The sequence below is a fragment of the Pongo abelii genome, chromosome 15 (assembly GCF_028885655.2).
Source record: "Pongo abelii isolate AG06213 chromosome 15, NHGRI_mPonAbe1-v2.0_pri, whole genome shotgun sequence".
Classification (NCBI taxonomy): Eukaryota; Metazoa; Chordata; class Mammalia; order Primates; family Hominidae; genus Pongo; species Pongo abelii.
The window spans coordinates 96,053,084-96,065,735 of record NC_072000.2 but is presented as its reverse complement, the minus strand read 5'-3'; the positions used below and the strand labels follow the sequence as shown (position 1 = coordinate 96,065,735).

At 39.1% G+C, this 12,652-nt stretch overlaps 1 protein-coding gene across 1 annotated transcript in view; it reads left to right on the top strand.

Annotated features, from left to right (window-relative positions):
• CATSPERB (cation channel sperm associated auxiliary subunit beta) overlaps positions 1 to 12,652 on the top strand; it is a 156,898-nt gene that overhangs the window by 32,022 nt on the left and 112,224 nt on the right. The window contains exons 7-8 of the mRNA XM_024231934.3: positions 1,243 to 1,392; positions 12,482 to 12,577. Coding sequence (XP_024087702.3) covers positions 1,243 to 1,392; positions 12,482 to 12,577 — 246 coding nt within the window. The remainder of the gene's footprint in view (positions 1 to 1,242; positions 1,393 to 12,481; positions 12,578 to 12,652) is intronic.

Below are 12,652 nucleotides of genomic sequence, written 5' to 3'. Positions count from 1 at the left end.
AAAACCCTCCCTTTTTTTAATGCATGAAAATTCGACTTTAGCTCCAATCCTTTGCATATCCAAAAGTAATATTTTAAGTTTTAAAATTTGTGACGCCTTGTCTGATGACATTCTTTCAAAAGGCTCATTGTCTACCCTGGTCTGGTGAGGAAGAGTGTACCCTGATTCTTCTAGTTACAGTGAGTGCAGAGTCCTATTGGAGCCCCTGGGAGGAGAGCCTCACTCATTCTAGGGCGTCATGGAAGTCTTCCCAAAGAGGGAGACATTCACATCGAGGACTGAAAAATAGGGTTGTGAGAAAAACAGATATTCAAAGCCCCACAAACTAGAGCCTGTAATGGGAGGCCAGTTCTGGCAAGAAGTAAAGCTGAGGAACCAAGAGGACGTCAGATTCTGGAAGGCCTGGTTTGCCACGTGAAAGACCTTATTCACCACTAGTGCTGCTATTCTGCCTGTGCTGCATTGGAGATGCTTCACCTCTGATTGCTTTTTCTTCTGCATCTCATTCCCAACTTCTATCTTGCAGAAATCCTTCTAAGTCTCTTGGCCTCTAATGATAACTGTCCCTGTTCACCACTGCTACTCTGGATTTATTCTCATTTTCATCTACCTACTGTTGTTTCAATGAGATTGGGAAGAGAACAAAAAGTAAATGAGTGGGCTCTTGAAGCAGAAGTTATAAATGTATTCTGTGATCCAGCAATTCCATTTATACAGATAGATCCTGTGGCAAATAGTATTTTTCAACTACCTTCCAGAAATCCCTCTAAGTCTCTTGGCCACTAATGATAACTGTCCCTGTTCGCCACTGCTACTCTGGATTTATTCTCATTTTTATGTATCTACTGCTGTTTCAGTGGGATTGGGAAGAGAACAAAAAGTAAATGAGTGGGCTCAGAAGTTATAAATGTGCGTATTCTGTGATCCAGCAATTCCGTTTCTAGGGATAGATCCTGTGGCAAATGGTATTTTTCAAATGTGGCCAAAGCAATCTCTCCCATTCCACATGTTCTTCTGCAATGTAACCTTGCCAGCCCCCCACCAAGGGGAATTAGACTTTACTCCTTATATCCTGGAAAATAGTCACTGACTGATTTTTAACCAAAGCAGAGTGAGGTAATGCACCTTTTTTGAACTATAGAATAGTTTCTTTACATAGTTCTTTTAAAACCTTTAAAGGAAAGTAGCATCCATTTTCAAGGGTGCTCCCACAATTTAAACACCCAAATTTGATTTCCGCAGAACCGATTCTTCAGTGGACTCTTGGGGATGTGATTCCAGAAAGCGAGATCAGTAAATTATATCCACATGTGGTAGATCTCAAAGTGACAAAATGCCCCTGTGCCAATGATGTGGCATTACTAGGCTTCATTGTGGATACAATACTTGATGGTAGGTTTACAGCTTCATTAAATGTTGATGTTGGCCTTTTCTATTTTGTAACAGTAATGTTTAACTGGCAGCAGAAATAAATGCATAGACATAGGGAAGGAAAATTGTTTCCTAAAAATACCTAAAAATTTATTCTTCAATACTGTATCTTGTCTACTTGCAAGTGTGATATACTAAGTATGTTTTCTTGCTGTGACTTTTTGCCATGTTAATTGTGACTTTAGTGTGTCTCCTAATTTCATTTATCCCATGCCCTCCATTAATATGTTACTTTCTCCCAGAGATTATCTGCTATTCCTGACATGTATAAATAGGTATTGTTGTTCCTGAAATACCACATTACTTAGTTTATGTTTGCATTTTTTTATTACTGCTGTAATATCTGAGAGCATCTATATAGGGAAAGAAACAACTGTTTCTCTCTATATTCATTTCATAACACTCTAATACCAAATGTATGGATTTTCCACACCCAGTGATTCTCCAGTTCTCTGTGGATGACCGACTAGGTGTCCTATGATTTAATTCAATTCTGGCACTAGCTATCTGGAGTTAGCACAGATCCCCCTCCCCAACCAACAACAGATTAAGGGCTCAGTCCCACAAGACTATCCCCCAATTCAAATGCCAGTCACAAGTCCCAGGTTGTAGTTCTAATCAACTAATTATAATTTGGGGAGGTCCCACAAACTATTCCTTGAGTTCAATAATTTGCTAGCACAACTCACAGAACCCAGGGGAACGTTTATTTAGGTTTGCCAGTTTATTATAAAGGTCAAAACAAAGGATACAGTAAACAGTTAGGCAAGGTCCGGAAGATTCCCAAGAAAAGGAGCTTCTGTCCCTGTGGAGTTGTGACACGCCACACCCCTGGTATGTAGATGTGTTTTAGCATTCCAAAACCTGCACTGTAAGGATTTTTATGGAAGCTTTATCACATAGGCATGATCAATTATTTATTCAATCTCCACCCCCTCCCCACTTCCTGGGAGATGCGCTGTGGGGCTGAAGGCTCTAAGCTTCTAATCATGGCTTGCTTTTTCTGGTGAGCACCCCACATCTTAAAGCTATCTGGGAGTCTGTCAAGAGTTGCTTCATTAGAACAAAAGACAATCCCATCACCCAGGAAATTCCAAGGAGTTTAGGGGTTCTGTATCAGGAACTGGGGCCAAAGACCAAATGTTATAACAAAGGATGTTCCTAGCCCTCTATCATGCAGGAAATTATGGAGGTTTTAGAAGTTCTCTATCAAGAGCCAGGGACGAAAACCAAATATGTATTTCTCATTATATCACAATATCACAATGTCATTACACATTTCAACTACTAATAGTATTATTTTAATTATTGTTCCTAGCTAATTGATGACCTCCTAGACCCCAAATTCAGTGAATATAAAGGAAAATAAATTTAAAACTTAAAAAATAAGAAACAAATTTTATTACTCATAGATAATATGTATACCTACATAAAAATCCAAAAAGATCTATAGAAAAACTCAGAACAAATATGGGTATGCTAGAAGGTTGTGAGATAGAATAGCAATGTATAAAAATCACTCCACCAAGGACTAATTAAAGATTATAATTTTAAAAATCCTATTAAGGTAAGAAATCCCAAAAAGTACCCAGGAATAAAAAAAGGAGTTGCAAGACCTATTGTGTAGAAATTATAAAACTAATGAAGGTCATAAAAAAAGACCAAAATAAATAAGAGATTTCATGTTTATAAGCAGGAACTTCTGGTATTATAAAGATTTATTTTATAAATAAATTTATTATAAATAAAATGTATTACAAATTTATCAATTCAATATGATTCCAAGAAAAATTATAACAATGTTTTTGGTGTGTGTGTGTGTGTGTGTGTGTGTGTTTTCTTTTTTGTGTCAGGGAGGGTGTGGAAATTGGCAAGCCAAACACAAAATTCATATGGGAGAATGATACACCATGAATAACAAACATAATTTTAAAGAAAAAAAAAAACAAAAATTTGTCCTAGCATGACTTATTATAAAGCAATAGATTAAAACAGTATGCATCAGTATAGGGATAGACAAATAACCTTGCCCAAATCTCTTTGACTTCCTAATGGCTTATAGTCTGCTTCTGCTGAATTCTTTTAGTTTTACTAGGTTGGTGCAAAAGTAATCGCAGTTTTTGCAATTACTTTTAATGGCAAAAACCGTGATTATTTTTGCACCAATCTAATAATTGTGTCTTTTTCCACTCCCTGCTGTCACATGCTACACTATGTCAATCCAGATAGAAACTTGGCTCCTTTTCTTATGTTGTTCTGTGAATAGGAGGGCCTGGCTAGGACCTCCTCCTCCTTGTCTTTACCCAAACACCAATACCTACCTTACTTCCGTGAGCCATAGGAGAGGGGTCGTTCTCAACTCCTCATGCTTGATTCTGCCTCACAAATGAAAGTCATGGGAAAGAAGCACCAGTCTTAATTCCTTGGGATCACACTCATGAGGCCACCTCAACCCCTCAAGAAAACAAACAACTTCAGCAACAGGTTCTTTCGGTGAAACCACCTTTTCCCCAACTGGTCACCACTGTGCTGAAGCAATAAAGGAAGTTCTCACAGTATCAAGCTGTGACTGCCTAAATCAGCAAATTTTTTTTTTTTTTTTTGAGACAGGGTCTCTCTCTGTTGCCCAGGCTGGAATGCAGAGGCACAATCATGGCTCACTACAGCCTCAAACTCCTAGGCTCAAGCAATCCTCCCACCTCAGCCTCCCACGTAGCTGGGACTACAGGTACATGCCACCACACCCAACTAGCAGTTCCTTTGGGAGGCCTTGTTTGTCCTCCTGGCCTTCATACCACATGGAGTTAATGGTGGGAACAGCTATGCATCAGCCCCATGTACTCCAGTTTGGACTTATTACCCCCTTTCCTCCTCTAGGATATTCTTAAGACATAAACCATCAGGCCTCCCATCAGTTACCAGAACATAAGCCTCCCCAGATCATTTCTGGTTATCCTATCCCACATACTGTTCTGAATATCCTCTAATTTGATTCAAACTTTTATCCCTCTCTATCCACCCAAATCCTTTCATTAGAATTTGTGGCCTGTCATTAACAAACTCCCCCATATCACTCACTTTTTCTCTGAATGGTCCCTTAACTTTCTTTCCATAAAGAGTACCGGCTCATCCCCAGATGACATTCTTTCCCCTCAGCCCTCCCACATATCACATATTTCAAAACCCAGGGTGAGGGTTCTTGTCTTTGCTCCTTAGGATTACTGCTTAATCACTACTCCTGTCCTCTTGTCTGAAACGTGGAGCTTTTTTGAACTCAGACTTTACCTCCCTCTAACTCTTCTTGGTTGCCAGTATTTGGTGACCTCCTCACCGCTCACATTCATTCATTTACAAGTTTAATCTCTAGGTCCCTGCCTTCCTCTCCGCTTGACTTCTGTCACTATTTTTGGTGACTTCACCATCCATATGGATGATCCATGCAGTACCTAGCTTCAAGGCTTCCTGTCCTCCAATGATCTTTCCCCTATCTTACTCCTATGGTAATATTCTTCTTAAAATTTTTTATTTAATAATTTCAACTTTTATTTTAGATTTGAGGGGAGGTACATGTGCAGGTTTGTTATGTGGGTATATTGTGTGATGCTAAGGTTTGGAATATGAATGAGCCCACCACCCAGGTAGTGAGCATAGCACCCAATAGTTAGTTTTTCAACCATTGCTCCCTTCCCTCCCCCAGCTAGTAGTCCCCAATGTCTATTGTTGCCATCTTCAGGTCTGTGAGTAGCTCCCGCCTACAAGTGAGAACATGTGGTATTTGGTTTTCTGTTGCCTGTGTTAATTCACTTAGGATAATGGCCTCCAGCTGCATCTATATTGCTGGAAAGGAGATGATTTCATTCTTTTTATGGCTGCATTGTATTCCATGGTGTGCCACATTGTCTTTATCCAGTCCACCATTGATGGGTATTTAGGTCGATTCCATGTCTTTACAACCTATGAACAAAAAAAAAAACCCTGGACCAGATGAATTCACAGCCAAATTCTACTAGACATGCAAAGAAGAGCTGGTACCAATCCTACTGAAACTATTCCCAAAAAATTGAGGAGCAGGATCTCCTCCCTAACTCATTCTATGAAGCCAGCATCACCCTGATACCAAAACCTGGCAAAGACACAACAAAAAAAGAAAACTAGAAGCCAATATTTTGATGAACATAGACAGAAAAATTCTTGGCAAAATATTAGCAAAAAGAATCCAGCAGCATATTACTATGCAGTCATAAAAAAAGAATGAGTTCATGTCTTTTGCAGGGACATGGATGAAGCTGGAAACCATCATTCTCAGCAAACTAACACAGGAACAGAAAACCAAACACCGCATGTTCTCACTCATAAGTGGGAGTTGAACAATGAGAACCTATGGGCATAGGGAGGGGAACATCACACACCAGGGCCTGTTGAGGGGTGGGGGACAAGAGGAGGGATAGCATTAGGAGAAATATCTAATGTAAATGATGGGTTGATGGGTGTAGCAAACCACCATGGCACATGTACACCTATGCAACAAACCTGCATGTTCTGCACATGTATACCAGAACTTAAAGTATAATAAAACAAATAAATAAATATTATTAAAATAAATAAATAAAATTAAAAAATAAAAATAAAAAATAAAAAGTTAATTCAAGGCTGGGCACGGTGACTCACGCCTGTAATCCCAGGACTTTGGGAGGCTGAGGTGGGCAAATCACCTGAGGTCAGGAGTTCAAGACCAGCCTGGCCAACATGGTGAAATCCTGTCTCTACTAAGATACAAAAATTAGTAGGGCATGGTAGTGAGTGCCTGTAATCCCAGCTACTCGGGAGGCTGAGGCAGGAGAATCTCTTGAACCCGGGAGGCAGAGGTTGCAGTGAGCCGAGACCACGCCATTGCATTCCAGCCTGGGTGACAAGAGCAAAACTCCATCTAAAAAAAAAAAAAAAAGTTAATTCATCACGATCAAGTAGGCTTCATTCCTGGGATGCAAAATTGGTTCAACATATGCAAATCAAGAAATGTTATTCTTTTTGCTTAGGAATACTTTAGCTATTTGGGCTCTTTTTTGGTTTCATATGAATTTTAGGATTTTTTTTCTAATTCTGTGAAAAATGATGTCGTTATTTTGATGGGAATTGCATTAAATCTATAGATTGTTTTGGGCAGTATAGATGTGGGGGAAAGGTAATGCTTATACACTGCTGGTCGGAATGTAAATTAGTACAACCTCTATGAAAAACAGTGTGGAGATTCCTTAAAGAACTACAAGTAGATCTACCATTTGATCCAGCAATCCCACTTCTGGGTATCTACCCAAAGGAAAAGAAGTCATTATATGAAAAAGACACTTGCACACATATGTTTATAGCAGCACAATTCACAATTGCAAAGATGTGGAACAAACCTAAGTGCCCATCAACTGATGAACAGATAAAGTGTGGCATACATACATCATGGAATACTACTAAGCCATAAAAAGGAATGAAACAATGTCTTTTGCAGCAACTTAGATGGAGCTGGAGGCCATTATTCTAAGTGAAGTAACACAGGAGTGGAAAACCAAAAACCATATGTTCTCACTTATAAGTGGGAGTTAAGCTATGAGCAAGCAAATGCATACAGAGTGATGTAATGGACTTTGGAGACTCAGAAGGGAGAGGTTGGGAGAGAACTAGGGGTAAAAAACCACACATTAGGTACAATGTACACTACTTGGGTGATGGCTGCACTAAAATCTCAGAATTCACAGCTACATAATTCATCCATGTAACAAAAAACTACTTGTACCCCAAAAGCTATTGACATTTTTTAAATAACATAAAAATGTGATTTACCATATAAATAGAACTAAAAACGAAAGCTATATAATGATCTCAATAGATGTGGAAAAAACCCTTGATAAAACCTAACATCCCTTCATGTTAAAAACTCTCAACCAACAAGACATTGAAGGAACATACCTCAAAATAATAGGAGACATCTATGACAAACACACAGATAACATTATACGGAACGGGCCAAAGCTGGAAGCATTCACCTTGAGAACCAGAACAAGACAAGGATGCTCACTCTCACCTCTTCTATTCAACACAGTACTGGAAGTCCTAGCCAGAGCAATCAAGCAACAGGAAGAAATAAAATGCATCCAAATAGGAGAAGAAGGCATCCAATAGAAGAAGTCAAACTCTCTGTCTTCACTGACAATATGATTTTATACCTAGAAACTCCTAAAGACTCTACCAAAAAGCTTCCAGAACTGGTAAACAATTTCAATAAAGTTTCAAGATACAAAAATCAATGTAGAAAAATCAGTAGCATTCCTATACACCAAAATCATTCAAGCTGAGAGCCAAATCAAGAGCACAATCCCATTTACAATAACCCCCACCACACACACACACACACACACACACACCCCCCTAGGAATACATCTAACCAAGGAGGTGAAAGATCTCTACAAGGAGGAGTACAAAACACTGCTAAAATAAATCATAGATGATACAAACAAATGGAAAAACACTCCATGCTCATGGATTGGAAGAATCATTACCATCAAAATGGCCTTACTGCCCAAGCAATCTACAGATTCAATACTATTCCTATCAAGCTGCCAATGTTATTTTTCACAGAATTAGAAAAAACTATTCTAAAATTCATATGGAACAAAAAAGAGCCCAAATAACCAAAGCAATCCTAAGCAAAAAGAACAAAGCCTGAGGTATCATATTACCCAACTTCAAACTATACTACAAGACTGCAGTAACCAAAAGAGCATGGCACTGGTACAAAACCAGACACATAGACCAATGGAACAGAATAGAGGATCCAGAAATAAAGCCACACCCCTACTACCATCTGATCTTCAACAAAGTTAACAAAAATAAGCATTAGGGAAAAGACCCTATTCAATAAATGGTGCTGGGGTAGCTGGCTAGCCATACGCAAAAGAAAAATGAAACCGGATCCTTGCCTTTCTCCGTATACAAAAGTTAACTCAAGATGGAGTAAAGATGTAAGTGATTAAACTCTTGACCTTGTCATCTCTAATGTCATTATCTCTGAAATCCGTAGTACCTGCATCGTACACTCTGTCCACTGCCTCTTATTCTGTCAGTCTGTTCTAGTACTCATACTCCAACATTTCTTTGATCTCATTGAGATCTTAATCCATTGTCACTATCACTTTTTTTCACTACCCAACATCCTTATTTTCCTCTGTTCTCACCATAATTCTCAGAGCCCATCTTTTAAAATACTTTTGTAACTCTCTTGCTCTTCTTTTTCTTCCTTGCCTGCCCAACCCCAACTCTAAAACCATCTCTGCTCCTGCCCTGCAAAAGCAGAATATTGCTGGGGAAAAATTGCATGCTAGTCTCATTTTGACATTTCACTGACCAGTCTCACTCTAAATTCATGATCATAAATCTTAAGTGGGCACTCAGTACTCCCTGTAAAGACTACTGCCTATAAATCCTATCACTCTTCCCTTGTATATTTATTTTCCCACTCTGCAAAATTTATCACACTTCTTTCCACTCCTCAAATACTCTTCCCCTCTTACTCTTGGCTGTGCCTTTATATAATACTTCAGAGAAAATAAAGATTGATTATAGAAACCCCATTGTTGCAACTGGAAATCTGCCATCATACCTGCATTTGTATGCTTTGCCTTTTCTGCCTGTTGCACTGTAAGAAATGTCTCTGCTGCAATCAAAGGCTACTCCTCAGCCCTTGTGTTCTGGATCCCATTCCTTGCAGCCATCTGAACAACCTTGCTCTTGCATCTGTTGTGCAATTCTCATCTTTCTCTCCAACATCATCATACTCTTCCTCCTCACTGGATTGTATCCATTAGGATAGAGACATACCCTGATATCCCCCATCTTAAACAAAACCTTCGTTTATCTCACTTTACTTCCATCTCCACTTCTCTGTTCCCCTTCAAAAAAAAAATTTAAGGCCAGAATTTAATGTAGATGATGCTGTTTTTCCACTTCCCATTTTATCTTCTTTCCACTACAAATCAGACTCTGGTTTCCATCACTGTACTAAAACATTTCTTCTCAAGGCCACTCACAATTTTCATATTGCCAATTCCAACAGCCAGTCTTTTATGCCCATTCTACTTTCCTTTCCAGCAGCATTTAACACAGTCGACCAGTCTCTGCTCAAAACACTTTCTTCTTTTGGCTTTCTTGATAACCACTTTCAAGTTCTTTATATTTTCTCATTGGTCACTCTTTAGTTTTCTAGGAGGGCTCCTTTTTGGTGTGACCCCTAAATGCAAACCTAGGGCTTTGTTTTTGACTCTCCTTCCTTAAGTTACCACATTCTCCCTCTGGAAGACTTAATCCAGTCTGATGGCAGTAATGCCATCTTCAGGCTGATGATTCCCAAATCTATATTGCTGCTGCTGACCACTCCTTTGAAACAATACTACTCCTCTCTTCAGTTGTCTATTATGTATTTCTTCTTGATGGCTAATAAGCATCTCAAATACAGCAAGTCTAATCCAGAACTCTTGATTCATCTCCCTCAAAAAATCTGTTTCTCTCCAGTATTTCTCATCCCAATTAGTATTAAATTGGTCAGAACTGAAATCTAGGACACATTCTTGACTGCTCTTACCCTCACAACATTCCCCGATTGTGCTGTCTCCAGGGTCCATCCCCAATGTGACCACCTCACTTCTCTGCTAAAATCTTAGGTCAAGTCAACATTTTTTTATTAGACTAATTAACAGCCTCTTAAGTGGTCTGTCTATTTCCATTCTTGTGCCAATACAAACCAGCCTCCATACACCCACCAGAGTGATGTTCTCAAGTATAAACCAGATCACATCACTTCCCTGCTTCCAACACTCCTGTGGCTTCCCTTTGCCATTAGAATAAAAGCTAAACTTTTCACAATGGTCTGCATCAGCTTCTGTAAGCCCTGGGATAGTTTGTCACAGAGAGTAGCCCATAACTTAATTTTACTCTGTAAATATTAACCAGCGTAAAGTGTTTATTTTATTATGTCTTCATTAAATAGTGCTTTTTTGCAAGAATCTGGTCATGTGATAGCATGCTGAACATCTATAATTATTCCCACTTAAAATATCCCACCGTTAGGCTGGGTGGTAGCTCACACCTGTAATTTCAGCACTTTGGGAGGCTGAGGTGGGCGAATCACTTGAGATCAGGAGTTCGAGACCGGCCTAGCCAACATGGCGAAACCCTGTCCCTACCAAAAATACTAAAATTTAGCCAGACATGGTGGTGAACACCTGTAATCCCAGCTACTCAGGAGGATGAGGCACGAGAATTGCTTGAACCTGGGAGGCGAAGGTTGCAGTGAGTGGAGATTGCGCCACTGCACCCCAGCCTGGGTGACGGAGTGAGACTCTGTCAAAAAAAAGAAAAAAAAAAATTCCCACCATTATCTGTAAAACTAGACTTAATTCTCAGAAAGGCAAAGTTTGTCTTTAGTTTTCCTCTTCCTGGAAAAAGTATACAATAATAAATAACACTTCCTTCTACAGCTTTCCTTAAACAGAAAAGAGCTGGGAGTTAAAACTCACCCTTCAAAATATGCCTCGTTCTACAAATGTCTTCTTTTGGAAATAAAGTATATGTGTTAGATTGCCAAGGTTCCTTAGCCTCCCCTCCTCCCCAGCCCAGTAGTTATGCCCTTTGACAAAACCTCAGATCAGCACCTCACATTTAAAACACAAAAGACTCTAGACATTCCTACCTATGACCAAGAAAAGGTGGGGTTGGGGAACAAAGTACTTTAGGATTTGTGATGTGTTCAATCTTCTTCATTTACAAGGTTTTAATGAAACTTTAGCAAAAGTTTTTTCTGTTTTTAAAATCACAAATAAAAAAGCAAATCATAGTTTCTCCTGTCTTGGAGTTTACATTTTAATTTTCTTCTTTGGAGTTTTAAAAAATTATTATTAACTAAAATTGTACTCCTGAAATAGGAGCATCTTTATGCTTAGAAGGGTACTGTTAGGGAGGAAAAATTTTCCTCTGTTCTCTTATGCTTAGTGAATAGGGCTCTATGAATTAAATCGACACAACAGATTTCTTTTTTTTTTTTTTTTTTGAGATAGGTTCTCTCTTTGTCTCCCAGCCTGGAGTCGCATGATCATAGCTCACTACAGCCTTGACCTCCCAAGCTCAAGCGATCCTCTCACCTCAGCCTTCTGAGTAGCTGGGACTACAGGCATGCACCACCATGCCCGGCTAATTTTGTATTTTTTGTAGAGACAGGGTTATACCATGTTGCCCAGGCTGGTCTCAAACTCCTGGGCTCAAGTGATCCTCCTGCCTTGGCCTCTCAAAGTGCTGGGATTATAGGCGTGAGCCACCATGCCCAGCCCAAATAACAGATTAACAGGATAAAAGGCACACAATTTTTTTTTATTATTTATGTGCATGGCAGTTCACAAAAAAGAAGTGAAGATCAAGTGGTTAAATCAGGAAATTATATAGCATTTTCACAAAGGAAGTGGATTTAGGAATCAAGGAACAATTAGCTGTAAGGAAGTTGTGACTAGAAAATATATAGGGGAACTAATGGCAGATAAGGGCTCCCTATCTCCAGTGATAAAAATGCTCTTTTTTTTTCTGGTACAAGGAGCAATTTACGCTTTGCTTTTAAGCAGATAAAGGGAGGGCAGAGACTGCATTTGTTGATTCTCAATTGCCTTCAGGTCAAAAAAAAATCCTTAAACTAAAGTGGCATATTTGGCATATTCTGATGCCCTTCTATGTAAAAAAAGATACAGTACGATTTGGAAGATATTTTAAGAGAATGAACCAATACCTTAAGAGGGTTGATTTTAAGGGCATATTATTCCCAGCAGTAATCATTCTAGGAGTCAATCAGATGATTGGCTAATATTATGTGGTGTAACTTGAAGTTACTTCATCTTTCCAATGCTTGGGGAAGTGAGAGTCAAAGTGCTGAGAGGGAGTTGGAACGGACTCTGGGCTCTTGCCCCTGAAGGTGACTCACCTTGTAAAGTTGCCTGGCTTTAATTTTCCTTTTGTTTCATGGTAGGTGTTTACATAGGCGTAAACTTTGGTGGATTCTGGCATGATTATGATACCACATGGTTTAACATGACACAGACTATCTATTCCCAACTTCAAGAAGGTAACTCCTCTAACATTGCCTTCATCTTGAGCATTTTACTTACATCAATATTTGATTAATATCTATAAAATATCT